Source organism: Panthera onca, chromosome A2 (genome assembly GCF_046562875.1).
Source record: "Panthera onca isolate mPanOnc1 chromosome A2, mPanOnc1 haplotype 2, whole genome shotgun sequence".
Classification (NCBI taxonomy): Eukaryota; Metazoa; Chordata; class Mammalia; order Carnivora; family Felidae; genus Panthera; species Panthera onca.
The window spans coordinates 9,045,037-9,071,181 of record NC_138340.1 but is presented as its reverse complement, the minus strand read 5'-3'; the positions used below and the strand labels follow the sequence as shown (position 1 = coordinate 9,071,181).

The 26,145-nt window shown below is 59.6% G+C and overlaps 2 protein-coding genes across 16 annotated transcripts; one reads left to right on the top strand and one right to left on the bottom strand.

Moving 5' to 3' along the window:
• Nucleotides 1-6,891: 6,891 nt before the first annotated feature.
• On the top strand, nucleotides 6,892-18,078 carry HOOK2 (hook microtubule tethering protein 2). 11 transcript variants are annotated; one of them, XM_060630365.3, is made up of 22 exons: nucleotides 6,894-7,073; nucleotides 7,605-7,690; nucleotides 7,760-7,832; nucleotides 8,771-8,821; nucleotides 8,928-9,060; nucleotides 9,180-9,247; nucleotides 9,599-9,661; nucleotides 9,982-10,062; nucleotides 10,150-10,310; nucleotides 10,399-10,539; nucleotides 11,765-11,966; nucleotides 12,253-12,363; nucleotides 12,472-12,559; nucleotides 12,901-12,970; nucleotides 13,659-13,820; nucleotides 13,921-14,008; nucleotides 14,208-14,242; nucleotides 16,743-16,825; nucleotides 16,915-17,015; nucleotides 17,245-17,355; nucleotides 17,468-17,539; nucleotides 17,623-18,078. In XM_060630365.3, exons 1-22 carry the CDS (start codon nucleotides 7,029-7,031, stop codon nucleotides 17,770-17,772), a joined length of 2,175 nt encoding a protein of 724 aa, XP_060486348.1. In that variant the 5' UTR covers nucleotides 6,894-7,028; the 3' UTR covers nucleotides 17,773-18,078. The 11 variants fall into 11 exon arrangements, 7 of the variants coding, with proteins under 7 accessions (XP_078299467.1, XP_078299468.1, XP_060486351.2 ...); XM_060630364.3 differs by having other exon boundaries at nucleotides 16,912-17,015; XM_060630366.3 differs by having other exon boundaries at nucleotides 6,895-7,073; nucleotides 13,683-13,820; nucleotides 16,912-17,015.
• A 1,379-nt stretch (nucleotides 18,079-19,457) lies between these two features.
• Nucleotides 19,458-24,914, bottom strand: BEST2 (bestrophin 2). Of its 5 annotated transcripts, none has more exons than XM_078443345.2 (10): nucleotides 24,748-24,914; nucleotides 23,709-23,956; nucleotides 23,485-23,579; nucleotides 22,522-22,755; nucleotides 22,269-22,423; nucleotides 21,614-21,691; nucleotides 21,286-21,438; nucleotides 21,111-21,191; nucleotides 20,764-20,918; nucleotides 19,458-20,283 (listed from the first exon to the last, which is right to left on the bottom strand). In XM_078443345.2, exons 2-10 carry the CDS (start codon nucleotides 23,858-23,860, stop codon nucleotides 19,863-19,865), a joined length of 1,524 nt encoding a protein of 507 aa, XP_078299471.1. In that variant the 5' UTR covers nucleotides 23,861-23,956; nucleotides 24,748-24,914; the 3' UTR covers nucleotides 19,458-19,862. The 5 variants fall into 5 exon arrangements, with proteins under 5 accessions (XP_078299471.1, XP_078299472.1, XP_078299470.1 ...); XM_078443346.2 differs by lacking the exon at nucleotides 24,748-24,914 and adding an exon at nucleotides 24,623-24,740; XM_078443344.2 differs by lacking the exon at nucleotides 24,748-24,914 and adding an exon at nucleotides 24,269-24,594.
• Nucleotides 24,915-26,145: the final 1,231 nt, after the last annotated feature.

Below are 26,145 nucleotides of genomic sequence, written 5' to 3'. Positions count from 1 at the left end.
CAGGGCGAGAACCCACAAGTCATAGCACCCAGCCTCCCGCGTCCCTGCCCCTGGGTGTGGACAGACAGCTGGGCAGGAAGAGGCTGAGGATCACGGAGGCCCTCCTCCAGGAACCCCTGGCCTGCCAGCCACCTCCCTCCCCCACCTCTGCGGTTTGGGGGTCCCTCACCCCCTCTCCTGGAGAGGAAGCTTCTGGGTTTTCTTGGAAGCAGGAAGGAGAGTCTGGCTCCTCAGGCTGACTCAGCTGGGCATGAGGGGAGTTTCCCACAAAGCTACTTCTGTCCCCCCAACTGCTGGAAAGGTCTTGGGGGGCCTGAACACGGCAGACATCCTGGGTGCCCCCCTCTACAGGGGATGTGGTGAAAATATAGGCCCACACCCCACCAAGGACTGGGCCTGATGAGCTGGGCCTCCTAGGGGAAGTGACAAACAGCAGGGAGGGAGGGAAGTGGGGGGGGGGGGCGATGTTTGGAGAGAGGAAGCACCAGGATGCGGAGGGGGGGGGGGCGCGGCGCAGAAACAGGCTGGAAAGCACAGAGACCCACCCACAGCACCTCAGCACGGTCCGGGAGCGTGTGTGTTTCTGTTTGGCCGTGGGTCTGCACGTCGCTGGCCTGTCAGGGCGTGTGAGAGTGTGTGTGAGGCCTGCCTCCTCAGTGCATGCGTCTGTGTGTTGGCCCAGCCCTGCAGGGGTGTGTAGGGACTGTCCGATTTAGGGGACGGGGAGGTGGGTGAGTGTGCATGCATGAAACAGGTTGCGTGTGGCCGACCCATGTTGTTGTTTTGGAGTTCACAGGGCCGACCTGTTCACATCTGGTGTGTGTGTGTGTGTGTGTGTGTGTGTGTGTGCACGCGCGCGCTAGCCAACAGGTCCTGTCAGAATGTCCCTGTGCCAGTGTGTTTACGAATGTCCGACTGTGGCTTGTCCGTGCCTCTCTGTGTTGGGCGTGACTGTCTGGCCAGACCATGTCTGTAAATATGTCCGTTTGTCTGCTTGCCTCTGTCTAGTCTGTAGGTGGGTCGGACTTGTGTGTGTTACTGCTGAGGTACTGGGAATCTGCAAGGCTGTGTCTTAGTGTCCTTTGGAGCCTTGGAGGGTGTGGGCAGTGTGTGTGGGTGGCTGGGGCTCTGGGTGATGGCGTATCTGTGTCCTCTCCATAGGCTGAGGTTTGTGTCTCTTGCCTCGGAGTCCCTTTCTGAGCTGGCAGTCTTGGTCGTGTGCGTGTGTGCGCGTGTCTCTTTTTCTTGTGTCAGGATCCGACGGTGGCATGTGTGTGTGTGTGTGTGTGTGTGTGTGTGTGTCTAAACATCTCCTGTGCGGCAGTAGAGGTACCTGTGCTGAAAGCGACTGTGTCTTCTTTCTGAGTCTATGGAGATGCGTGTTGCCTGCCTGCGTCCGACACCCAGTTCTTCTAGGTCTCTCTCCTGTCTCGCTGGCCTATCGTGTCAGTCTTGGGGTGAATGTGAGCGTGGCACTCTGTCTACCGGGGTGTGTGCTTCTCGCTGGGAAAGTCAGTGTCTTTCTGTGCGTGTCATGGTCAGTGTGTCCATCTTGCCTGTGTGCCCACTTGATTTATCCGTCACGCGGGCCCTGCCTGCAGGCTTCTGACCTGCCAGTGTCTTCGCGGGTTGGGCAGCATTTCGGTCTTGCTCCTGAGTCCGCACTGTCACTGCCCTGGGCGTGATAGCTGTCACTGGGTCGGCTTGCCCAGATGTGCGTCTGACCCTGTCAGCGTGTCCCTGCGTGGCAGTCTCTCTGTGGCCAAGGTGACAAGGGTTTGTGTGTCTGGACTGGTCTCTTTCGGGGTGACTGTGTGTGTGTAGTCCCTGTGCCACCCCCTCCCCCAAGTCTGGCCTCCCTGGGCCATGTTTACTCTGCCCCCAGCCGATGATTTCTGCCCTGCCCGGGGAGGGGCTGACCCTCCAGTCTGTCCAGCCAGCAGTCCACAGGATGTTCCCCAGACGCTGTCTCCGCCGACATCCCCTCCCTCTGGCCACCCTTGGGTCAGGACCCAGGCGTCCAGGGCAGCGGGGGTGGGGCTGCAGCGTGGGGTGGGGGGGTGGCCTGTCAGGGCCCCGGAATGAGGGTGGGAGGTGGGGAGGCAACGGGCCCAACAGGTTCCGCCTCATTCCTGCCCCGCCTCTCACTTCCTGGGTGCCCGCCTGGGGCAGGGGGTGGACGGGATGAACCCCGTGGCCTCAGCGCGCCTGGGTGGGGCACAGCCCGCCCCGCAAGGACTGGCTTCTGCTGGGCACCTTGACATCCAGGCCTGAGAGACAGGAGGAACCTGAGCCCTCCTCTGCCTGCCAGGCCTCCTCCTACTCCTTTGCCCAGCTCAGGATGCAAAGCGTCCCCTCTGTTATTCACCTAATTCCCACAACAACACAATGGGCCAGGTATAATTATCCCCCATTTTCAGATGGGGAAACTGAGACCGAGGCAGTAATGACCACAGAGGCAGCATTTGAACCCAGTTCTGAATGCTACTCAAGACCCCCCCCCCCCCGCCCCCCTCAGCCAGCTCATCAACCGCCTTCCTTCCCTTCTCTAAAAATGGTACATGTAGGGTGGAGTGTAAACCCAGGGCCCGTGAGGCCTGGCTCAAGGGGGCGCCCGGCTAGCTCTGAGTCAAAAGGGGCCCCTGTTTGAAATGAATAAGAAAACGGCTTTAACCGTTTCGTCGCCACGATGGGCTCTGCCAAAACTTCCTGTGGGCTGGGGGGAGGGGAGGGGTGGGAGCTGGGTTCCCGGAGGCTTGGGGGGTGGGGGGAGGCACCTCTAGCGACCTTGGCGAGGTCTGGCTAAGAAAACACCATCTGCCCCCACCCCCCGCCGCCCAGCCCAGGGCCCCCTAGAACTTGGTTCTCAGCCCCCACGGCCTGGAGGGGGTCTCAGAGCCCGGAGCCCCCTCCCCAGGGGCCTGACTCACACTCGGGGAAAGCCGCGAAGGGTGAGTCACGTGGGCGGGGATGGGGGAGCAAGGTCGGTTGCGGCCAAGGGACCCCGCGCTGGCCTGAGTCACGCATGCTCCAGCCTCGCTGACCCCAGCCCCCTTCCCCAGAGACCAGGGGCGGGAAGCGCATTGCCGAAGGACTACGGAGCTGCAGAAAGAGCAGGAGGTGGGGGGGAGGCTGGGGGGCGGGGGGAGGAAGCAAGCGCCAGGCCGCGCGGGAAGCTCCGGTTCCCATGGTAACTGGGGGGTGGTCCTCCCAGCTCCAATGGGGGGAGTTCCTCTCTCGGCAGGGACGGCCCCGGTGCGCCGGGGAAGCCCCCGCGCGCTCTGTCGAGGGGCCACCAGTTTCAGGTCCGCCAGGAAGGGGTTAACGGCGGCCCCCTCCCGGGTTTCACCCGCGCCCAAAGCCCCAGGGGGGGCGGGGCTATGCCCCGCGTGGCCAACCCCCGTGGCCGCCCACGCACACGCGCACGCAGCTAGCCCATCCCCCGCCCCGCGCTCGCACGCACGACCGCGTCGGGCTCCACGCATGCAGCGATCCCCGTCGTGTCTCACGTCACGCACGACGCACGCGCCCCCGCAGTGCCGGGAGGGGCCCTTCCAGGCATAGAGCAGTGGGAAGTGGGGCGTCAGATGCCCACTGCGCACATCTCCGCCTCCGCTGGACGTGGTGTCCCGTGTGACTTTGACACCCCCCCCACACACACACACAAGGTCACAAACTCTCTGATGACCCACAGTGTCACACGGACACAGGATACACCTGCCCTACAATAGCACAAGCGTTCAGTACTATAGCCAAACCCTGCAGCAGACGCGGACAGGGTCACCTGTCATTCTTTGTTTACGGAGACAGACAAGGCCATCTCCATACAGAGGTGGCATATATAGGTATACTCATAAGGTCATACCATCACCATCAAGACAAAGTAAGCCACAGATACAAAGTCTTGGACATCAGGACTCCAGTTGCAACACGGCTATGCCTTATCACAGAGATTGTAGGGGCACAGAGACACACGGTGGGGACAGAAACAACAGCCATGCTGTCTCACGGTCATCACAAATAGGGCACACAAGTCAGAGTCAGACAAACCCACAAGGCCACACACAGGGACACTCAGATTGTCAGGGGGGTGTGGAAAAATCAAGGATATACATGCCAGGGTCATGCTGTCACAGAAAGCCACGTGATGGAGAGAAAGGACATGGTCACACAGAAACACAATCTAAAGCCACACTGAAGGACTGATTGTCACACATTCACTTCTCATACAAAAAAAAAAAATGACACAGGAATATAGACACAAAGCAAGGTCGCATATAGAGAAGCGTTGTGCCCCAGTCCCCATCAGCTTCCCCACTCCCATCAAATCCTAGGTAGTCTGTTGCATAAATTCCTAGAGCCCCAAGACACAAGTGGATGCAGACCCACAATCACAGACCCACCATCTCACACCTACATAAATATGAGCACACTTCACATGGGCTCAGACACACACACACACACACACACACACACACACACACACACACACACAGGAGGAGGACAGGATGGGAGTTCCCGGCCAAATGTCAGTCTTTAGTGCAAAAGGCCTGCCAGAGTCCCTCCTCGTATGGAGCATGGTGTCCCCCCAGCAGCTGTGGTCGGCCCTGGGGAAAGGGCATCATTCTCCCAATTGTGTGCACCCAGGGTCCCCGTCCTAGCCCTCATGACTGTGGGTCTCTGCCCAGATGTGAAAGCTGGAGGGGACGGGCCGGGGTCCAGCTGTGGCCGCAGGGAGGGGCTGAGTCACCGGCTTCCCAGCAGTACAACCCAGGCTGGGCCCAGCTGTTCCTGGAAACAGGCAGGAGGGGGTGGGGTCTCCAAGCCAGCTGGGGGCTGCCGGCCCCCACCCACACTCTCCGTCCCTACTAATGGAGGCCTCTGGACCATCCCCCAAATTTGGGGGCTCCCTCCACCAAAAATGGAGGCTCGCATCTTTCCGCCAAAATAGGTTTCCTGTCCCGAAACGAGGGCTCGTGACCCCTTTCATTGAATTGAAGGTACCCGGATCCCCCCAACAGTGGGATTCCTTACATCCCGTAATAGAGATTGCTGCTCTTCCCTGCCAACATGGGAGCTTCCTTTCCCCACAAACGTAAGAATCCCTTCCGCCCCACATGGAGAGTTAATGGATCCTCTCCCAAATTGAGGCACCCAGACCTTTCCTAAAATCTGGGGACTCAGGTCATTGAACATCTAGAAAGCCCATAATCACATTAGGACAATTCCAGTCCATGCCCCAAATATCTGGTTTCCCACATTTTTCTTACACATCAAGATCCCTGCGGCTTTTGCAAATACTGGGTACCCCACACCAAATATCTGGCGGTCACAGCATGTCTCCCAACGTTGGGCAACCGGGCCCTCGCACAAATATTCCTAGCACCCCATCCTTGTAATAGACGTAGTTCCCGGCCATCGTCCACTTTTACCTGGGAGCAGCGTGGCCCCATTTCCCCCTACTGGCAGCACCCTTTCCTCCGGTGGGTGCGGGAAGGGGGAGCCAGCGGCAGTTGTTCCCACGCCCGCCGGAAGGCAGCCCAGTCCGGAAGCCGGCACTGCCGGCCCTTGTCCCCTTCCCTCCTCCCTCTCACCCCGCTCCCAGGGGTTGGAGGCCGAAAACAACGCGGGAAGGAGATATGGGGGTGTAGACGGGCCCGGGAGGCCCTCGCGTGCGTGCGGCCGCGCTTCTGAGTGGGCTGTAACTGGGTATCTGATGGTACAGTGACTGGGCTGCTGTGACGCGGCGTGGCGGCTCCTGTCATCCTGATCAACCCGCTCCAGGACAGGGTCGCGGGTGCCAAACTCTGGGCTGGAGAGAGCAGCGCCCCTCCCCTCAGACCTAGACCCACCCCCAAAGCAGAGCCCGCCCCTCCCTCCAGGTACAGCTAATAACCTCTAATTACTGGTCATTACCTTGCCCGCCTCGTGGGAGAGGAGCTGCCGGGGGTACTCTGGCGCCAAAGGCTGCGGGCCAGGACTACCCGCCCCCCCCACCCCCCAAGCCACTTAGAACCTCTGTTAACTCCTGCGACCAGGAATTGAAACAGCTCTTGCCACCTAGAGTCGTGGGGAGATTTCAGCCGCCTATATATTTAAATCGCTTAGCGCAGCGGCTGCACACTGTAGACACTCAATAAATGGTGACTGCGATTTTATTAAATACTATTGTTATTGCTTTCCTTTGAGCCCCCTCCACCGCCAAGGCGGGGTCTCAGAAAAGGCACGTTGCTTCCCCGCAGGCTGCGTTCCTGCAGTCTGCGCGCCCCCTGGTGGGCCTGGGGCACCAGGGAGGCCAGGTCCTGCGATCTGAAGCCGGAGGACCTAAGGGGGTTCGGGGCTGGGGAGGGTGGTGCAGGAGAAGCTCTGTGGAAATGGATCCAGACTGGGCAAGGGTGTCTGTACCTCACCCAAGACCTGAGTCCAGCTGATTCATCCTGCCCTCGACCTAGGATCACGCTCGTGTCCCGTTTACCCCTGAGGCAAGACTCCCAAGTGGTGACTTGGGAAGACCCCTTTAGGAGCTCTCCTCGAAATTCGTAGAATGTGTTACGGCCTGCCCCTTCCCCGCGCAAATAAAGGCTCCGGTCATAAGGTGGTTAGGGGCCAGAATTTCTTCCAGCTGAAGAGAGAGGACGTGAAAAAGCCCGTATAACAGGGTGGGATAGCTCCGCCTCACAAGATGAGGAATTATCCTGAGGTCTCCCGCTACCCTCCCCCAGCCAAAAAGAGCCAAGGAGGAGGGGTAGCGGGTCTGCGCTAGGGATGTGCAAGCTTGGCCCAGACTGACCCCTAGCGGCAGGGCGGGCGCCCAAGTGCTGCCCGGATCCAAGATGGCGGAACTGGAGGTATGATCGGGCGCCGGGTGGAGACCACGTGTCTAGGGCGGGGCCTGCGCCTAGGGGGCGGGGCGGGGCGGCGCTCTAGGCCGAGCGGGAGGTCGGGGCTGCGGGTGCTCGCTGGTGGCGGATCAGAAGGCGGCTGCGGTGGCGGGGCTCCGCGGCCGAGGTCGAATCCGATCGGGAGCCATGAGCGTGGACAAGGCCGAGCTATGCGGGTCTCTGCTCACCTGGGTAGGTCGGGGGCGGGGCCAGGGCCAGGTATGCGCCCGCTCTTCTCGCCTGGGAGCCCTGGCCTTGGTTCGTTCTACCCTTCTGTTCTGGGGCTGGGAGGAGGAAAGGGCCTTCGGCCTGCAGGGCGGTTGGACTCTAGCCTGAGCACCCGCCCCTGTCACGTGGCAGGTCTGCATGGAAAGAACAGGTGAGGCCCCGCCCCTTCGCGGCTGGGTCACGTGGGTGAGGGCACAGGTGAGCTGGCCTGGTCATGTGGGGCGTGTGGGGACCAGGTGACTCGTGGTTCTGCCCTGGCCCGGTGGCGCGGGGTTTGTTGACCAGAAGTGAAGTGAGGCCACGCCCCCTCAAGTCCCAGGTGAGCTGTGGCCACTCCTCCGCGGAGCTGGTTTGCCAAAGCCACAGAGCAGTCCCCGACAACCGACAACCGACAACCGTGTGAGGTTCCCGCTGACCGGGAAAGTCAGCGAGAGAGGAGTGGTTCGATTTTTCCCAGGCCCTAACTGCCCATTGCCCTTTCCTCTTCCTCCCCAGTTGCAGACGTTTCATGTCCCGTCCCCCTGTACCAGCCCCCAGGACCTGAGCAGTGGCCTCGCCATAGCCTATGTGCTGAACCAGATGTGAGTGGGGCTGAGGGGGAGGGTCCCGAAAGGGTCCCCCAGCAGCTCATCCCACCTTCTCGCCCCCAGAGATCCTTCCTGGTTCAATGAGACGTGGCTCCAGGGCATCTCAGAGGACCCGGGTCCCAACTGGAGGCTGAAGGTGACAGGTGGACTCATGACTGGGGGACAGACTGGTGAAGAGATCATCAGGGAAGGCTGAGCTAGACATGTCCTGGGTGATGGGTCAGCCAGACACACGTCCTGGGTGATGCACAGACAACTTGGCCAGGAAGAGAGACAGATGTCTGGTGACCAGCCAACTCTCTTCTTTCATGCTCCTAAGGAGCAGGCCTGGGTGTGCCGCAAGGAATGACACAGACAAAAACCTGCACACACGAACATAAACTTCCAGTGGCAATAAGTTCTATGAAGACAATAAAAGCTGGGCCGTGAGAGAGGGCAACTGGGTGGGTGGTTGTCCCCGATGGGCTGATCTCCATGTGAAATTTGGAGGAACAGGGTTCCAGGCACTGGGAACAGCCAGTGCAAGGTTGGGAAGAAGCCTGGTGTATCGAGGAAAGGCAGGGAGGTCAGAATAGAAAACAAGGGGGCAGAAATGGTGGATGAGGTCATCAGGAGCGGGGCAGGCTGGGGCAGGGAGATGGATTCTATTTTAAGTGCTACGCAAAGTCAAGGAAGGATTTTAGCAGAGAGGAAAGACAACCTGGCTTGGGATTTAACAAAGCTCCCCCTGGCTGCTTGGAGAGGAATGCAGAGTAGGCAGCGAGAGTGGAAATGGAGACCCGGTTGGTGCAATAATCCAAGTGAGAGATGAAAATGGCTAGGGCCAGAAGGTGGCAGGGCAGGTGGTGAGACGTGACTGGATTCTGGGGACATGTGAACAAGAAAGGCAGGCAACTAGACAGGTCGCCCCTAGGAGGGAGGACAGAGGACGGTACCAAACAGGGATGAAATGACCAGGAATTGGGAAGTGAGGCAGAGAAAAAAAGGCTGGGGCAGACAGATTCAGAGTGGGGGCTGCTCGGCTCCTTCTGGGGGGCTCTGGGACCCTGGACACAACTCCTTGCACCTCCCTAGGTTAGCAATCTGAAGACAATCTTACAGAGCCTATTGGAGTACTCCCAGGATGTGAGTAACCATAAACAGAATTTAGGAGCTGGGGTTGGGTTGGGAGGAGATGGGTGTCGGTGAGTCCCAATGCCCCCTATTCGCACCCCTACCTCCCTGTCCTCAGGTCCTGGGGCATCCTGTTTTGGAGCAGCACCTTCCAGACGTGAGCCTCATTGGCGAGTTCTCTGACCCAGAAGAGCTTGGCAAGCTGCTTCAGCTGGTGCTTGGCTGTGCCATCAGCTGCGAGAAAAAGCAGGGTATGGGGCGGGGGTGGGGGGGGTGGGGGGGGTGGTTAGAGGATCCCCAGGGGAAAACCTGAGAAAATCCTCCTCATCCCGTACCCCCACGTTTCAGTCTTCCCCACCTTGATCCCCAGAGCACATCCAGAGAATCATGACGCTAGAGGAATCAGTTCAGCATGTGGTGATGGAAGCCATCCAGGAGGTAAGTGGGGGGTGCCCAATGTGGCAAGGAGCTTCAGGGGAGGAGACATCAGGGCAGAGGCGACTGGGCATGGGCTCTGCCCTGGTAAGTTCTGGGCTCTTCCTGGAACTCAGTTGGCCAGATGCCCCTGTCTCAGGTGTCTGCCAGCTCGAAGTCACCATTTAGCACCCTCAAAGGACCCAGCCTCCCTGCTGGATACACTGCGGGAGGGCAGCCTCTAGATTGGGGTTATTGGGGAGAACTGGCTTTGGGCGCAGGAGGATTGAGAGGTCCGTAGGCTGGATTGTAGAAGCTTTCAAGGCCACACTCAGAGGGCCCAGCTCATCTCACTGTCCTCCCACCTTGCTCCAGCTGATGACCAAAGACACCCCCGACTCCCTGTCACCAGAAACATATGGGAATTTTGATAACCAGGTAAGAGGCGGGGGACCTTGTTAAAGGCCCAAATCCATCACTGATTCTCAGGGCTGCCTAAGGAGGAGGAACCCGTCCTTACGTGTGTAAACCACCTCAATCCCTCAGGGTCCTAGCCTGTTCCCTCGCCAGGTCACCAGTGTCCCCACATCACCTTTCCTTGAGTCCCCTGGGGTCCGAGCCCTCCCTTGGATCTTGAGAGTTTCTTGACTCCTTTCTGCCACTAGAGACGCCAGCCTCCCTTCCCCCAGTCTCCTCCCGTGGACTCCTGACTTCCTTGCCCCTCCCCATTCCCCCCCCCCCCCCCCGTCCCTCCCCAGTCCCGAAGGTACTACTTCCTGAGTGAGGAGGCCGATGAGGGGGATGAGCTGCGGCAGCACTGTCTGGACCTGGAGCGGCAGGTGAGGTTGAGGTTGGCGGAGAGGGAGCGCGGGTTGCTTGCCTCCTTCCCTTCCAGACTCCAGCTCATCTGCGCCTCCTGCTGGCAGCTGGTGCTCCTGTCCGAGGAGAAGCAGAGCCTGGCACAGGAGAACGCGGTGCTTCGGGAACGGGCGGGCCGGCCAGAGGGTGAGGGTGCCACTGGCCTCACTGCTAAGAAGCTGTTGCTGCTGCAGTCCCAGCTGGAGCAGCTGCAGGAGGAGAACTTCAGGTGCGGCGAGCCGGGGTTTGGGCCCCAGGCCAGGGGATGGGCGTGGGCCCAGCCGCCTCGAGTGCCCCCTCCTTCCCTACCCCTCCAGGCTGGAGAACGGCAGGGAAGATGAGCGTCTGCACTGTGCCGAGCTGGAGCGGGAGGTCTCTGAGCTGCAGCAGCGGAACCAGGCACTGACCAGTCTGGCCCAGGAGGCGCAGGCCCTCAAGGATGAGATGGACGAGCTGCGGTGAGTGGTGGGTCCCTGGGTCCCCACCGCCTACTGTCGTTGCCGCAGCGTCCCTCTGATGCCATAGTACCTCAAAACCCCCCAAATGCCCGGTGAACCCTCCCAGTGTCCCTTGGACTCCACAGTGATGGTGCAGTGGGTGGAGTTTTGAGCTGGGCCTGGGGGGGGGGGGGGTGGGGGGGGGGGGGGGGGAAACCAGGCAAGGGCAAGGCCGCAGGAGCAGGTTGGAACATTCATAAAGGATGAACTCCCCCACCCCAGTTCTTGCCCTTTCTGCATCTTGCTTTCCCGCAGTCTTGCTTTTAGGAATGTTCTAACCTGTAGCCCCGCCCTTGCCTGGCTCCACCCCCAGGCCCAGCTTCCACCATGTCCTCTGGGTGCCACCAAGATCCCTGCTTCTATGGTGCCCCCCAGGACCTCATAGTGTGCCCTTTTGAGCCCGCGTTATATTCCCCAGACATTGTAGCGTCCCCACGACCCCAGCTACCAGCCCCCCGCCCCTGCTCCAGTGCTGGCCAGGGGCCATCACGCCCCAGGATCCCGTTGTGCCCTCCAGGACCCCCAATGGGATAACTTTGCCACCCCCTTCTTCACCCATCTGTGCCCCTCATGAGAGGACATTTCCTTCTCGTGGCTCCACAGCACGCCTGCAATCCCAAAGCACTTGGTGGGTCCCCCCAACACCCACTCCCTCGACTTCACTGTGTCTTCTGTAACCTCTAAAGGCTCTCCTGTGACCCCCAGCACCCCTGTAATGTTAGAGTGCCTAGAGAATCCCTGCTGCATCTTAAAGGACCACACAGTGCTCTGCCCTGAAGGACCTCACCGTGCCTTCATTTGATCCCATAGCCACCTCGTAACCTCAAAGTGTCCTTGAGGGCTCCTCAGAGCCTCTGGGCCCCATCATTCCCCCTGTAACGCCTCAGTCATTCTATTCACTCCCGCCCCCGAGGAACCCTGATTATGACCCTGGGCTAACAATTGATACTTAGGGCTCCCTCTGCGCCCCCTAAAGACCCCTCCCCCCCCCCCCCCAAAAAAAAAAACCCACCAGGCCCTGGCTGGCTCCTGACCCTCATGGTCCACCACCTTGAACCCCCACATCCCCAGGTGACATGACACCTTCCCCTACCCGGGGGGGGTGGGGGGGGGGGGGGTCCTCAGATCCAAGCTGAACCCTGACCGCAGACCCAGGCCTCCTCTCCCGACTTGCCTCCTCCCCCAGGCAGTCCTCTGAGCGTGCCGGGCAGCTGGAGGCCACGCTGAGCAGCTGCCGGCGCCGCCTGGGTGAGCTGCGGGAGCTGAGGCGGCAGGTGCGGCAGCTGGAGGAGCGGAACGCGGGCCATGCCGAGCGCACACGGCAGCTGGAGGACGAGCTACGCCGGGCCGGCTCACTGCGTGCCCAGCTCGAGGCACAGCGACGACAGGTGCGGCAGGGATCAGGGCAGAGCCCGGAGGGCGTGGTGCTCTAGGCCGCTGGACCCCTCACCCCTTTCGCTTTGGCGGGTCCTCAGCGTGCTGCCGAGCCCCTAGCCTCCCGCCTCGTTTATATGTAGGTACCGCCCTTCGGGCAGGCCAGCTCCTCCCTAGGCTTGTAAGCCCCGCCCCTCCAAGTTCTCTGGGTCCGGTCCCGCGGGGCCCGATGCCTTCACCTTGTATTCAGTCCCTGCCCCTCCTCCAAACCCCGCTTTCTCACCCCTCCTCGGTGTTCAGGTTCAGGAACTTCAGGGCCAGCGACAGGAGGAGGCCATGAAGGCCGAGAAGTGGCTATTCGAGTGTCGAAACCTGGAGGAAAAGTATGAGTTGGTGACAAAGGAGAAGGAGGTGAGGCCGAAGTCCCGCGTCCAAGCCCCACCCTGTCCATCTTAGCATAGCCCAATCCCCAGGAAGCCAACCCTGCCTCAAGTGGCGTCTTGCACCCCGTCCCTCCAGCGGCTGCTGGCAGAGCGGGACTCCCTGCGGGAGGCCAATGAGGAACTGCGCTGCGCCCAGCTGCAGCCTCGGGGGCTGACCCAGGCCGGTGAGTTGGAGGCCTGTCATCCTAAGGTCCTGGGGCACGGGTAGCCTAAGGTGCCGTTAGGGCAGACAGAAAAGGCGTCCCAGGCCTTGTCCAGGCCGGGGACAGATCTAGGCCACCTCGGAGACAGGCTAGAACGGAAAGAAATGGCAGGGGCCGTCCCCGGGGATCAGGGCAAACTCGGGGCAAGCATCACCGCCCGCTGTCAGGTTGAGGGGTGAGGCTTATGTTAACCCAGTCTTTTGGTCGAACTTGAGTCCTCAAAGATGACTCTTGGAAAGTGAACCCTAGGGATGGGGGCAGGAGCTGTGCAGCAACCTGAAGACATTTCCCACACTCTCCAGACCCTTCGCTGGATCCCACCTCACCAGCTGTGGAAAACTTGGCAGCAGAGATCCTACCTGCGGAGCTGAGGTATCCTGGGGTCGCTCCGAGGTCTAGCTGCACCCAGAGCTCACCCTCAGCTCCGCCCCCAGTGCAGGCACCTACTACTAGCCTGGCCTGCTGTGTTGGGTTCCCAAGTCCTCCCCTGGCTCCTAGGCCCACTCACTCCTAATTCTGCCCTTATTTGGCCGGAGCTCTAGCCCTATTGCCTAGAGGCAAGCCCTCCAGCCCCAGCTTGCCTCTCGGGGATCCATCCTCAGTGCGCAAATTAGGTCCAACCCATCTGGCTCCACCCACCGAACAAAAAATCCTACCCTCAGCCCTGCTCACCGTCGGACTCTGCCCCCAGGGCATAGCCCTGTCCTCAGTGTAGACCCTGTTAGGTGCAGTGCCCTCTGTCCTGCCCCGATGAACTCCCCCACCCCAGTTTCTTCCCCTTTCTGCGTCTTGCTTTCCCGCAGTCTTGCTTTTAGGAAGGTTCTAACCTGCTCCTGTAGCCCCGCCCTCGCCTGGCTCCACCCCCAGGCCCAGCCCAAAACCCCTCCCATTTTGGTTCCCCAGCGCTCTGCCCACCCACGCCTAGGCCGGGCCCCCAGTACTCCGACCCTTCCCTAGGATCTAACGGGGCTCTTCCCCGGGGCTCTGTCCCTCTGCTAGCCCTGTCCGCCCAGTCTCCCCGCCAGAGCCCCGGCGGGCCTGCGGGCTGACCTGTCTCCAGCCCTGCTCACTCCCCGGTCGGCAGGGAGACGCTCCTGCGGCTTCAGCTGGAGAACAAGCAGCTGTGCCAGCAGGAGGCGGCCTACCGGGAGCGGCAGGAGGAGCTGCAGCGCCACCTGGAGGAGGCCAACCGCGCGCGCCACGGGCTGGAGACGCAGCTGCGGTGAGGACCCGTGTGGGGGGGGGGGGGTCCGCGTGGAGGGGGCGTGGGGTGCGGGGCGGAGGGCGGGCGCAGGCACTGAGCGGCCCCGCCACTCCTGCAGGCTGAACCAGCAGCAGCTGTTGGAGCTGCGGGCCCAGGTGGAGGACTTACAGAAGGCCTTGCAAGAGCAGGGGGGCAAGACGGAGGATGTGAGTGCCCACCTCCTCCCTGCCTGGCCCTCCCTCGTGCCCCCCAGTAACCCTCCTCTCTCTCCTCCCTGCTGCTCGATGCCCCCTGCAGTCCATCGTAAGTACCGTGGGCCCAGGGTGGCACCCTCTACCCTCACTCCAAGATGGAGTTGGGACGTCTGGACCCCCCATTCACCCAGTGCCTGTTCTCTCCCCCCAGTCCACCCTACTGAAGAGGAAGCTGGAGGAGCATCTGTGAGTCCCAGCGGGAGGGCACTCGGGTGGGAGGAGAGTCTGGGGCACAGATGCGGGGGACACTGGGTGTCTTATGAGGAGAAGCAGGAAGCCGAAACATAGAAGGTTCAGATCAAGTAGGGTCTCATGAGCCAAAGGAAGGAGTAAGAACTGTTTTGGGGGAACAATGGGGAGCCATGGAGGGAATTTCAGTAAGGTAGCATGACCAAATGACAGTTGCCTTTTACTTTTTCATTTCATTTTATTTTAATGTTTGTTTATTTTGAGAGGGAGAGAGACAGAGAATGAGCAGGGGAGGGGCAGAGAGAGAGGGAGACACAGAATCCGAAGCAGGCTCCAGGCTCTGAGCTGTCAGCACAGAGCCCGACGTGGGGCTCGAACTCACGAACCGTGAGATCATGACCTGAGCGAAGTTGGGCGCTCAACCGACTGAGTCACCCAGGTGCCCCCTTTTTTCATAAAAAAAAAAAGAAAGAAAGAAAAAAAAAAGAAACTAAACTGGGGGCTCCTGACTGGCTCAGTTGGTAGAGCATGTGACTCCTGATCTCAGGGTCATGGGTTCGAGCCCTACATTGAGTGCAGAGATTAGTAAAAATTAAAGTAAACTTACAAACTGTTTGGGGGTAGGGCGCCTGGGTGGCTCATTGGATTAGACATGCAACTTAACTTAGGCTCAGGTCATCATCTCACAGTTCATGAGTTTGAGCTCCATGTCCGGCTCTATGCTGACAGCTCAGAGACAGGAGCCTGCTTCAGGTTCTGTGTCTCTGTGTCTCCCTCTCTCTCTGCTCCTCCCCTGCTCATGCTCTGTCTCAAAATTAAATAAACATTTAAAAAAATTTTAATAAAAAAATATTTTGGGGTGCCTGGGTGGCCCAGTTGGTTAAGCACCCAGCTCGGTTTTGGCTCAGGTCATGATCTCACAATGATGAGATGAAGCCCCACATTGGGCTCTCCACTGACAACACAGAGCCTGCTTGGGATTTTCTCTCTCCCTCTCTCTCTGCATCTCTCTCTCTCAAAATAAATAAATAAACTTGGGAAAATTAAAAAAAAAACTACCTTAAGTAGCTATTACATTCATACCTTAAAAACCAAAATATAGGGTGCCTGGGTGGCTCAATTGGTTAAGCATCTGACTTTGGCTCAGGCCACGACCTCATAGTTCATTAGTTCGAGCCCCACATCAAGCTTTGCACTGACAGTGCAGAGCCTGCTTGGGATTCTCTCTCCCTCTCTCTCTGCCCCTATCCTGCTTGCTCGCTCTCTCTCTGTCTCTCAAAACAAATTTTATTAAAAATAGATATATAGAGATCTATATACTGAGCAATATAGAGAGAAGGGGTATACCTCTTAGTCCCCCCCATTGACTCAGTTTCCACCCCACCCCCATTCATATTAGTTTATTACAACAATCCTTACAAAATTTTTTAAGCACATGCAAGTGAATATGAATATACATTTTTATTCTGATTCCTTAGTTACGTGAAAGGTAACGGGCTATCTGCTAGTCTGCACTTGGCTTCTCCTCCTTAAGAAGACGGCTGGGGAACGTCGCCCTATGAATCGGTTTTTGTTGCCTTTGTCAACTGGGGGTCCGTGGGGAAATCGGGCCTTCCAGAAAATGACTTGTGTGACCCATCTCAGTTCCACCAAAGATGGAGTGTAGCCTGCGCCCACCGGGAGCACGGAAAAAGTTATTTCCTTACGGAGGATGGCTATATGGAAACATTAGGGCTTGATTCACCTGTAAAATTCCAATCCAGAAGGGCTGGCCTGTAGCCTTTTTTTTGCGAAGGGCCTCTCGTGTTTAAGTCATCCTAGGTATCTGCGGTTGCCAACAGTGCAGCAGAGTAAAACCTTGCACACGCCTCATTTCGCTTGTGTGCGAATTTATCACGAAAGTGGAATTGGTGGCTCAGAGGGCACGTGCCTTGGTAACCTGAGACATAGCCCAGGTTTCTCTATTAGGTCTTTCTACTATGTTCCATATCCAGTGCATGATAATCATCATCATCATCATCATCATCATCATCTCACTGGCAGGGGGCGTTATCAGATCCTTTGGCTTTTGCGGCAGGCAGCAGAACTGTAGCTTTTTACCTGGCGTTTCTTTTGGTCGGAAGACATTTGCCTGCTAGAAAGATCCCTGGCTGCTGGGTGGAGAAAGGAATTGAGATTGAGTGTAGAAGAGGCCGGCAAGGGGTGATGGTGCCCGTGCCAGTAGGCGGGCCGGGGCGCGGAGAGGAGTGGACACACGGGGGGGGGGGGCCGGCCCAGGGGCCACCGGACTAGGGGGTGTGGAAGGTTGTGACTCCAGCGGCTGAGCAGATGGTGGGACCAGGGCACGCGGCTTCTGTGCTCGGGGCGTGGGGCACACAGAGGGATCTCTGCAGCCGGGCAGGTGCGTGTTGGCCGGCCGGTTAGGCTGTGGCCACCGGTGGGAGGAAGGGAAGGGGGCCCGGAGGTCAGCCTGCGGCTCGCCTTCCTCCGTCCGCAGGCAGAAGCTGCATGAGGCAGATCTGGAGCTGCAGCGGAAGCGAGAGTATATCGAGGAGCTGGAGCCCCCCGCTGACAGCAGCAGTGAGTGGGCCTCAGCGGCTGCGTGGGTGGGTGGGGGCGCCGAGCCTGGCCGGGAGCTGAGGGGTCACCTTGCCCCCCCCCCCCAGCAGCCCGGCGTATCGAGGAGCTGCAGCACAGCCTGCAGAAGAAGGACGCGGACCTGCGGGCCATGGAAGAGCGGTACCGCCGCTACGTGGACAAAGCGCGCACGGTGAGGACACCGGGTGCTCCGTGGGCCTCCTGCCGAGGCTGCCGCGTCCCACTGAGTCGCGCCTCCCGCCAGCGTGCACCCCTGTGCCCTCCACTTCCGCCCTTGCCGCACCCCATCGTATCACAGACTCCTGCACCACCGCCGTGAGCCGTCACCCTGAACACGGCCCAACACATCCAGGGGCCTGAAAGGCCAAGGTCACCCTGGCTGTGTCTTCCCCGACCCCTAGGTCATACAGACCCTGGAACCCAAACAGCGGCCACCCGGAGGGGCACCCCCAGAACTTCACACCCTGAGGACGCAGCTCCGGGAGCGGGACGTCCGCATCCGACACCTGGAGGTAGGTGTCCTCATCCCTTCTCGCTGTCGCTGCCCACCCTGCCCGCCCCCCCCCCCCCCCCCAACCTCCCACCCCAGCATATCCGGGCCCTTGACTCTTGCCTGTTTGGCAGATGGACTTTGAGAAGAGTCGAAGCCAGCGGGAGCAGGAAGAAAAGCTGCTCATCAGTGCCTGGTACAATATGGTGAGTGCTCGTCCCCACGGCCGGAGTACTAGGGTGTGCCGTGGGCTCACTCGACCCCAACCGTGCCCCCTTCCTCCCTCCAGGGCATGGCTCTGCAGCAGCGAGCTGGGGAGGAGCGGGCACCTGCCCATGCCCAGTCATTTCTGGCACAGCAGCGGCTGGCCACCAACACTCGCCGTGGCCCGCTGGGACGTCTAGCATCCCTGAACATGCGTTCCACTGACAAACACTGACGGACCTCAGGATCCTGCCCCTGCCCAGCCAGTCAGGGCTCAGCGCCCCCTGGATCCCCTCACCTCACATGAGGCCCAGCATCGGGAAGGCCTCAGTCAGCTGCTTGAGAGTCTGGAGGTCATGACTTCTGCCCTTTGTTCCCTCAGCTGGGGCAAGAGTGCAGGATAGGGCAGGAGGCAGGGATAGGCCTGTTCTTTTTAGCAATGTGATTCTTATCCTTGATTTTCAACCTGGGGTTAATGAGATGCCAGGGGAGAGAGTGATTTTATATTTGAGAAGACAAATAATAAACATTTTCAATCTGCCCTGGCCGGACTCTGGGCACTGAGGGGAGGGAGAGAAGATGGGCCAGGGACTCAAATCATTGCTTTTAGAAAGGCCTGGCTTGTGTTCTTACTAAAGCACGCGTGACGGATAGTACACACGGGGAGGTGAGAGTCATGTTTGTGTCTGTGTAACTGCAGGTGTGGTAGTTTTTCAGGAGGCTTCGGACAAAAGTCCCTGCCTTATGAAGCTGTCATTTCTAATGAAGGGAGACAGACAATGAACAAAATAGATGAAGGGAAAGTTTGATGGGAGGAGTGCCGCAGAGAAAAATAAAGCAGACAGAAGTGATGGGGATGGAGATGTGGATTTGGGAGGTGGTGGTTTTAAGTAGAAGTCCCACAGAAGAGGCCTTACCAAGGAAGTGAGATAATTTAAGTAGAGACCTAAAGGAGGTGAGAGAGGGGCCATGTAGGTATCTGGGAAAGAATGACCCAGCTAGAGGGAACAGCACATGCATGAGGCTCTGAGATGGGGCCTTGCTTGGTGAGAAGGCCAGTGTGGAGTGAATGAGGGAAAGGGAAAAGATGTGAGGGCAGGGAGGACTTTAGCTTTTATTCTAAGGGAGATGGGAGCCATGGAGGAGTCTAAGGGAAGGAGGGACATTACGTGACTCAGGTGTTCACAGGCTCTCGGGCTGCTGTGGAAGAGACAGACTGGGGGGTGGGGGTTAGGGCCAGAGCTGGGAGACCAGGGCAGAGAGATCAGTGGTCCAGGTGGGTAGGTGGGTGACACTGGGGGCTCTGGCTAAGGAGGGGGTCCTAGAAGAATGGGAAATGGTTGGATTGTGGATACAGTTGGAAGGCAGAGCTGATAGGATTTGCTGCTGGGTTGACGGGTGGGGGGAGTAAGAGAAAGAGTTTAAGAGGGCTCTTTTTTAATGTTTATTTTTGAAAGAGAGAGCATGAGTGGGGAAGGGGCAGAGAGAGGGAGAGGGGAACACAGGATCAGAAGTGGGTTCCACACTGACGGCACAGAGCCCAATACCGGGCTCAAACTCCCGAACCATGAGATCCTGGCCTAAGCCGAAGCTGGACACTCAACCGATTGAGCCACCCAGGTGCCCCATGACTGGAGTTCTAAATTCAGGGGTCATCAGCATAGGATTGAATTAAGACCTGGGCTCTGAAGGGATATCTGAGAATGCAGGGACTTGGGGCAGAGGTGGCCTGGGGAATCATAAAACAGGAGTGGCAAGGAGAAGGCTGTGGTCTTAGGACTGCCTGGCACATTAATGAATGAGTAAAGGCATGGACATTGATGGGAGCATTTCAGAGGGCAGGGGGTGATCAAAGAATCTGGAAGAATTCTCAACTCTTATTTAGCCTAATACCTGGCAGGAAAAGTCAGGCTAATAATGTTTGGCCAAAACCACTAACATTTTATTGAGCACCTATTACGCACCAACACTTTAAAGCCATCATTTCATGTCATCCCCATAACTCAATGAGGTAGGCACTCACATCTCCGTTTTAAGGAAAGAATAAAGGCAGGGCACGCTGATCGAGGCCTCTCAGGCAGGGGAGGGAGGGAAGCAGAACTGGGGGGGGAAGGATGAACTGTTCAAATAAGCTGGCCCAGTGCCTGGCCCACACGAGGCATTCCAAAACCTAGGGTCAGAGGTGAAGTCTGGCGTGCAGGAAGCGGGAACCCGTCAAAATCGGATAGGTGGAGTCCACATATGGCTTACGTAGACCCAGACTGCTGCCTGCGTGCCCTGTCGGGGTTTGTGTCCCTGTCCTTGGGGATCCAGTGCCTGCGGATCTCAGGCTAGACTCTCCTCCTCCTCGCCAATGGGGCTGGGCAGCCAGGGTGGAGCCGGTCCCCGGGGCGCCGGCATAGGCACAGTGGTGAAGGGCTCGGCGGGCCCGGGGATGGGCAGTTCCGGGCCAGGGGGGAACTCCAACTCCGGCTCCCGCAAGCCGGTGTCGAGCAGCGGGTCCCCGCAACCGCATTCCGGGGCCGCGCCGTCGGGGGCGCCTGCGCACGCGCAGCTGGCGGCCGTGGACGTTTCCGACACGCCGCTGTTCTTGCGGCGCAGCAAGGACAGGCGCCGGCCCAGCAGGCCTCCTGCGGCCATGCCCGCACCTACCGGCAGGAGGCGCTGCAAAAAGTCACCATGTGCCTCGCCCAGCGGCGCGTCCACGCCGTCCAGCCTTTGGAACTGCATGTCCTCTTTGGCCAGCCTGTCGAACAGTGGGTCAGCGTTGCCACCTCGCTCCTCTCCTGCACTGACAAAGCTGAGACGCGGGCACGCTGCTCTTCCTGCCTCCACCCACCCCTTCGTCGCACTTATCCCCAAAAGACCTCGGCCCTGTACCAGAGCGCCTGGTTTTAGCCTCTGGCTTTGGCTAAGGTCGAATTTAGGTCTTAAAGCCTCAGTTGTGACTGCCGCGTCTCTGGCCCAGCCTCTGGCCGCCAGTCCAGTCCTCATAGACCTTAGCCCTTAGCTCGGCCCCCAATTAGTGGCGGGGTCCCAGACCTTGACCCAATTCCCTGCCTCCTGCCCCCATCCTAGTCCTCACAGACTTTGGGTCTCAGCCACGAATCTCCAAGCTTAGCCTTTCGTCCTGTCCTGGCATCCCAGAGCCCCTTCGATCAGCCCCTCCCCGCAGAGCCATAAGCCCCGCCTCCAAGAGGCCCCCCCACCCGTCCAGCTGGCTCACGTGATATCAAAGGTGGAGCCCTGGAAGGAGGGCTGTTGCAGCAGGAACGCGGTGGCTGCAGTATAGGGGGCGCGAGCCTCGGCTGCGTCCCAGTACAAATCCTTCTCCAGCATGGCCAGGTCGTCGTACATCTCGTCCACGGCCAGCATCGACACCTGTGGGCGCCGACATGCGGGGGCAAAGCGCGGGCACCTCCGGGTGGACCCCTCTCCCCCGCCCCCAGGATGCGTTAGGACTGTGGTGACCAAAGAAAGAAGGCCGGTTCAGGGTCCGGGCCGGGGTAAATCTTGGCGAGGGTGGGGCCAGGGTTCCTCTGGGAACTCGGGATGGACGCAACCGAGTCTTACCTGGAAGTTGCGGTCGATCAGAAAGTTGGTCTCAAAGTCATCGTCGTCCTCGCCGAAAGGATTGATGAGCTGCTCGGCCACCTGAAGGGGGAGGGGGTAGCTAGGCAGGGTCCTGAGAACCCTGCCTGTCCCACCCTGGGAGTCCCTCCCTCAGGGCCACCCCACCCCACCCCACCTTGAGCCAGCCGGCATAGAAGAAGAACTGTAGCAGGGTGAAGATGGGGACGCACAGGTCCAGGTTGTGACCCTGGTAGCCCTGAGCCGGGTCCAGGAACTGGCGACCGATGAGGCAGGCCAGGAAGTAGCTGTACACAGCGATGGTCACCACCTGGGGGCGGGGCGGGTTACCAGGTCAGGGTTCTCCCAGTCTCAGGAGGGCTTGGAGAGACCAGGACTAGGGTGGGACATCACTGACACGGGGTCTTAGCTGGTCCTGTTTCACCGTGAGACCAGTGGGTCAGGGCCTCTGATGCCAGATTTAAACGGAGGCACGGTGGGGTTACCTGGGTATAGACAAGGGGTACGCTGATCCAGTCGTAGTGAAAGAGCATCCCACACTTGCCCCGAAACACAGTCAGCTCCTGGGTGCAGATACAATCATGAGAGGGCCTGAATTGTGAGCTCACACTTGGGGATCAGGTGTGGGTGCTCGGGATGGAGGTGAGTGATTACCTGGTGGCATGTGGGCGGGGGCTTCAGGTCTCCAGGGGGAACATTTAAATTTTTAGCGTTTTTGTGAGGCTTTTTTTTCTTTCTTGAAGTTTATTTTGAGAGACCGAGAGTGCAAGCAGGGGAGGGGCGGGGGGAGAGAGAGAATGCCAAGCAGGCTCCACGCTCTCAGCACAGGGCGGGACGTGGGGCTCAGACTCACAAACTGTGAGATCGTGACCTGAGCGGAAATCACGAGTCCACGATTAACCCACTGTGCCACCCAGGCGTCCCTCCAGGGACATTTAGTGGTGAGGGTACATCTGGGGTAGGGGGCACTATGTGCCTAGGATTCGGCCCCCCAGAGATAAGTGTGCACCTGGGGGCTGCTTGGTAAGGGTGTTGGGAATCTGCCTCACGGGTGGTGCGTGGCAGGTCGGCATCTGACACAATTCCAGGGAGGTACAATTTCCCTGGAAGTTTCTGTGAGTGACCCCCCGGCGGGCCCACCTCCAGCAGCAGTTTAAGGGCGCTGTTGTCGCGGATGCGGCCCTCGCGCCGGGCCTGCGCAGCCAGGTTGGAGAACCAGACGCAGGGCACCCAGTACTTGTTGTAGGACGAGTTCAAGTTCTCGAACTTCTTGCGCTCCTCGCGGGTCATAAACCCTGGAGCGGGGGCGGGGAAGTCCGGGGTTACTCGCCCCGCCTCCCGTCCTGGCCCCGCCCCCGGCCCGCCCCGCCCCCACTTCAGGCAGGAGCCTCACCCGCCTCCACCACGTGGTCTATGGTGGGGAAGCGCTTGAAGACCGCGGTGCTGACCGAGCGCAGGATAAGCACGGCCGAGAGCCCGGCGTAGCGCATGAGCGTGCGCCGGTAGAGGCGGCCTCGCTCGTCGCGGCCGTGCACTGTGCCTGCCACCACGCACATGAGCGCGTCGGGCAGCGGCATGCATAGGTACTGGTTCCACCAGCGGTGCACCACCAGCGTCACATAGAAACCTGCGGGACAGCCGGGAATGGGGGGCTCAGTGGGGATACTCGAGCCGGGTCGTGGGAAGAGGGATGAGAGGGGGTCTGCATCAGAGACACCAGGAAGGCTCATCACCCAGACCTTGAGGGGCCACCTGGGTTGGGAACTCGGGGGTCTAGCCCTGAGTTTAGAGGGTCTGGAGCAGGCTGGGTCCTCCCGGCCACTTGATTGTCACCTGGGACATGGGATTGGGATCTCAGTATGGAGGTGGGGACACATGCCTCTGTCAGGGGCACATAGGTCGTCACTCTGGCCACAGGGAGCCACTTGGTTGGGAGCCTGGGGACCTGAAAACGGGAGGCTGGGGTCACGTTAAGTTACTGACTTGTCAGAGGAATGTCCTCCAGGCTGGACTTGAGAGGATGGAGTCATATGGGGTCACTGTGGGGGGGGGGGTGTCCCTAGGGCCCAGGACATGTAGGGAGCCACTAGTAGTCCCATGCAGACACAGGTGGGAGACCCTGAGATGACCAGGGATAAGCCTATGGGTGACACGGAACTCTAATGGCTTACTGTGACCAGGTGACATCCAAGGTCTCTGGAATTGGGGCCACACCTGGCATGAAAGATGCAGAAATGGGGAGGTTTGAAGGGTTAGAGGGGGGCCCCAGAGGACTAGGAAGGGGGGGGGGTCTCCCAAAGGCCTGGGAATGGGTTTCTCAGTATTAGGGGAATGGGGAACTCAGGAGCGAACGCACCCAGCACGAAGGAGACCGGGATGAGACTGGCATACTGGTCACAGTAAATGACGAGCTTCTCGAAGTAGCGCTTCTGCTCTTCAGTCAGCACGAAGCTGCGAGGGCGGGGGGGGGGGGGGGGGCACGGGGTCACAGGCGAGCCTCCCTCCGGGGACCACCCAAGGACCCTCCCTAGTCCCCTCCGGCTGGCACCCACCCCCACCCCCACCCCAGGACCACCTCACCGATAGGCGGCACTCAGCGCCATGTAGAGCCCGAGGAAACAGAGCAGCTCGCGCCACAGAAGTTTGTAGATGCTCCCTCGCCACAGCAGCAACAACTTCGAGAAGCCGCCGAAGCGCGCGTTCGCCACGCGGGCTGTGTACGTGACGGTCATTGCGGCGCCAGGCCAGTCGCGCGGGAGGAGAGGGGGGGCCGGACCCGACCCCAGGCTGTGGGCGGAGGAACGGGGCCCCAGGAGGGGCCCGGGGGGCTGCGGGCAGGGGCAGAGAGGTGCCGGCTGGCTCAGTTTGGCGTCCCCTCTTACAGGCACCCCAGTCTCCTCCTCCTCCCTCTAGGGTTGCGTCCCTTGCCCAGGTTTCTGGGCTCTTCCCAGGCCTGCTCAGACCTGCCCTAGCCCTCAGTCATCCCCAAGCCCCTTCTCGCAGACTCTCTTCCCGGGACCACGGGTCCCAGAGCCTTGCGTCTACTCCTCGGGGGCCCTCTCCCTCCATCCTCCACCCCCAAGACCCTTGGGTCCACCGCGCAGCCTCAGCAACCCTCTGTGCGATCCCGTATCCCTTACCTGAGCTCCGTCTACAGCCTTCCCCACTCCGAGCCTCCGGCACCTCGGTTTCTAGAGTCTTAGGACTCCAGCTCTTCGGCAGCCTGGACCTCCTCCCTCAGGTCCCACCTCTGCCGCCTCTCCACGCTTCTACAGCCCCCGGTCTCAGCCCATCTTCCACACTCGCACTCACTTTTGAAGCCCTTGGAAGCCCCAGCCTCCAGCCTCCAGCCTCCAGCAGGCCCCCAGGTCCTGTCTCCCTGGGCCCTCTGCTTCAGGCTGGTCTCTCCCCTGCACAGCTCCCCCAGCCTATCCACTCAATTGCCCCCACTTAATTGCCCTGGCTCTGCCCCTTCACCCCTCTTCTGGACCCACCTTGACCTTTCATCTGTCCATGCCCCTCCAGCCTTCCGAGCCCTCAACTCCCCACCCCGAGGAGGCCAATGGAGACCCATCTGTCCTCAGGGTCCTCTGCTCCCCCAGGCCTCCGCCCTTCTCACCTGGTGGTGGGTGCAGGGACAAACGGGGCCAGGGACAGACTGGGCGGAAGGCTTCAGCGTTAGGTGGGGCTGAGGCCAGACCCTGGGGAGAGGGGGCTGGGGAGTGGGCGTGGGCAGCCCCTCCCTGGCCCGCCCCCCCTTGGCTGCAGCCTCAGAACTTTTGTTTGGAGAAGCGAGCCAGTTTGTGACCTGGGGCAGGGGGGAGCAATCCGCCCTGTCCTCCCTTGCTCCTCCCTGTCTCTCTCCCAGTCAGTCACTGGCAGGTCCAAGGGATCTTGGACCTAAGCTGGGGGAGGGGGCAGGGCCTGTCTCCTTCCCAGTTCCAGAGAGAGACACACACTCACTGCTCAGTGAGGCTGTGTCATCCCACAGTCACTTGTAATCACACACCGTCACAAAGATGCATATAGAAACACACACCACAGACTCAGACGCAAGTTTAGTTTAACACAGCCTCCCACGACCACGGTAAGCCAGAGGGCTGTCAGTACACATTGTCACACAGACTTACAAAGTCACGCAAGACACTTAGCTCCACCCGTGCCCCAACACTCAAATATAGGCAGATGGGCCCTAACCCAGCAGGCTGTCAGCTCTCGGGTACCCACATGGTACTCCAAACAGCCACTCAGGAGCACATGGGCGGGGACCTGGGACCCTGCATTCCCTCCTGATTCCCACCCCCCCCCGCCCCGCCATGTAACGAAGACACATGCAAGGTCACACAACCGCTAAGCAGACACCCCACAATGCCTTCACAAACACACAATCACACACACACAGGAGGTAGCACACATTTATTCCCGGTCTCTCCTGCGCCAAGACAGACCCGTGTTCACACGCCAGATACAGGAACACCTGCCCTCAACATAGTGGGACATAGTCCTGGGTCAGAACAGGGTCCTAAACACACTCATACAACAGAGACCCCTCCCCAACAGTCCCACAGACCCTTCTATCCCGCTGGGGTCAGGCCCATAACCCCCTCCTCCCCACCCCCCCCCCCCCGCCGTGAAATTCATCTGCATTTGCACATCAATGCATAGGACACTCCCTCCCCAGTGCTCCCTCGCTGTATTGTGTAAGCATCCACACCCATACACACCCCCCAGGTCTCAGATACTCTCAGTATTGCCGTGAACACACAAGCTTAGGGATGCAAAACCTTGTCCCCGAATGTTGCACAGACGCAGACAGATGTCCCGCCTTCACAGACGTCTACAAAGGGGGTACTCCCAGCCTGACACAAATAGCCCTTATCCCCAACATCAAACTCCTAGCCCAGTGTGGAAGGGTTCCTACCCCGAGGGGCACCCTTGAAGGCCCTCAAATTCACCATGTGCCCTAGGAGTGCGGATGGCCCGTTGCAGCCCCACCCTGAAGCCTTGCCAGCCGGGA

Coding starts and splice junctions, on each gene's coding strand:
- BEST2 (XM_078443345.2), bottom strand. CDS start 23,860: ATGACCGTCACGTACACAGCCCGCGTGGCGAACGCGCGCTTCGGCGGC. Junction 22,756..23,484: donor CCCGGTCTCCTTCGTGCTGG/GTGCGTTCGCTC, acceptor GCTGTCCCGCAG/GTTTCTATGTGACGCTGGTG. Junction 21,192..21,285: donor TCTATGCCGGCTGGCTCAAG/GTGGGGTGGGGT, acceptor CTCCCCCTTCAG/GTGGCCGAGCAGCTCATCAA.
- HOOK2 (XM_060630364.3), top strand. CDS start 7,029: ATGAGCGTGGACAAGGCCGAGCTATGCGGGTCTCTGCTCACCTGG. Junction 8,822..8,927: donor TATTGGAGTACTCCCAGGAT/GTGAGTAACCAT, acceptor CCCTGTCCTCAG/GTCCTGGGGCATCCTGTTTT. Junction 11,967..12,252: donor TCGAGGCACAGCGACGACAG/GTGCGGCAGGGA, acceptor CTCGGTGTTCAG/GTTCAGGAACTTCAGGGCCA.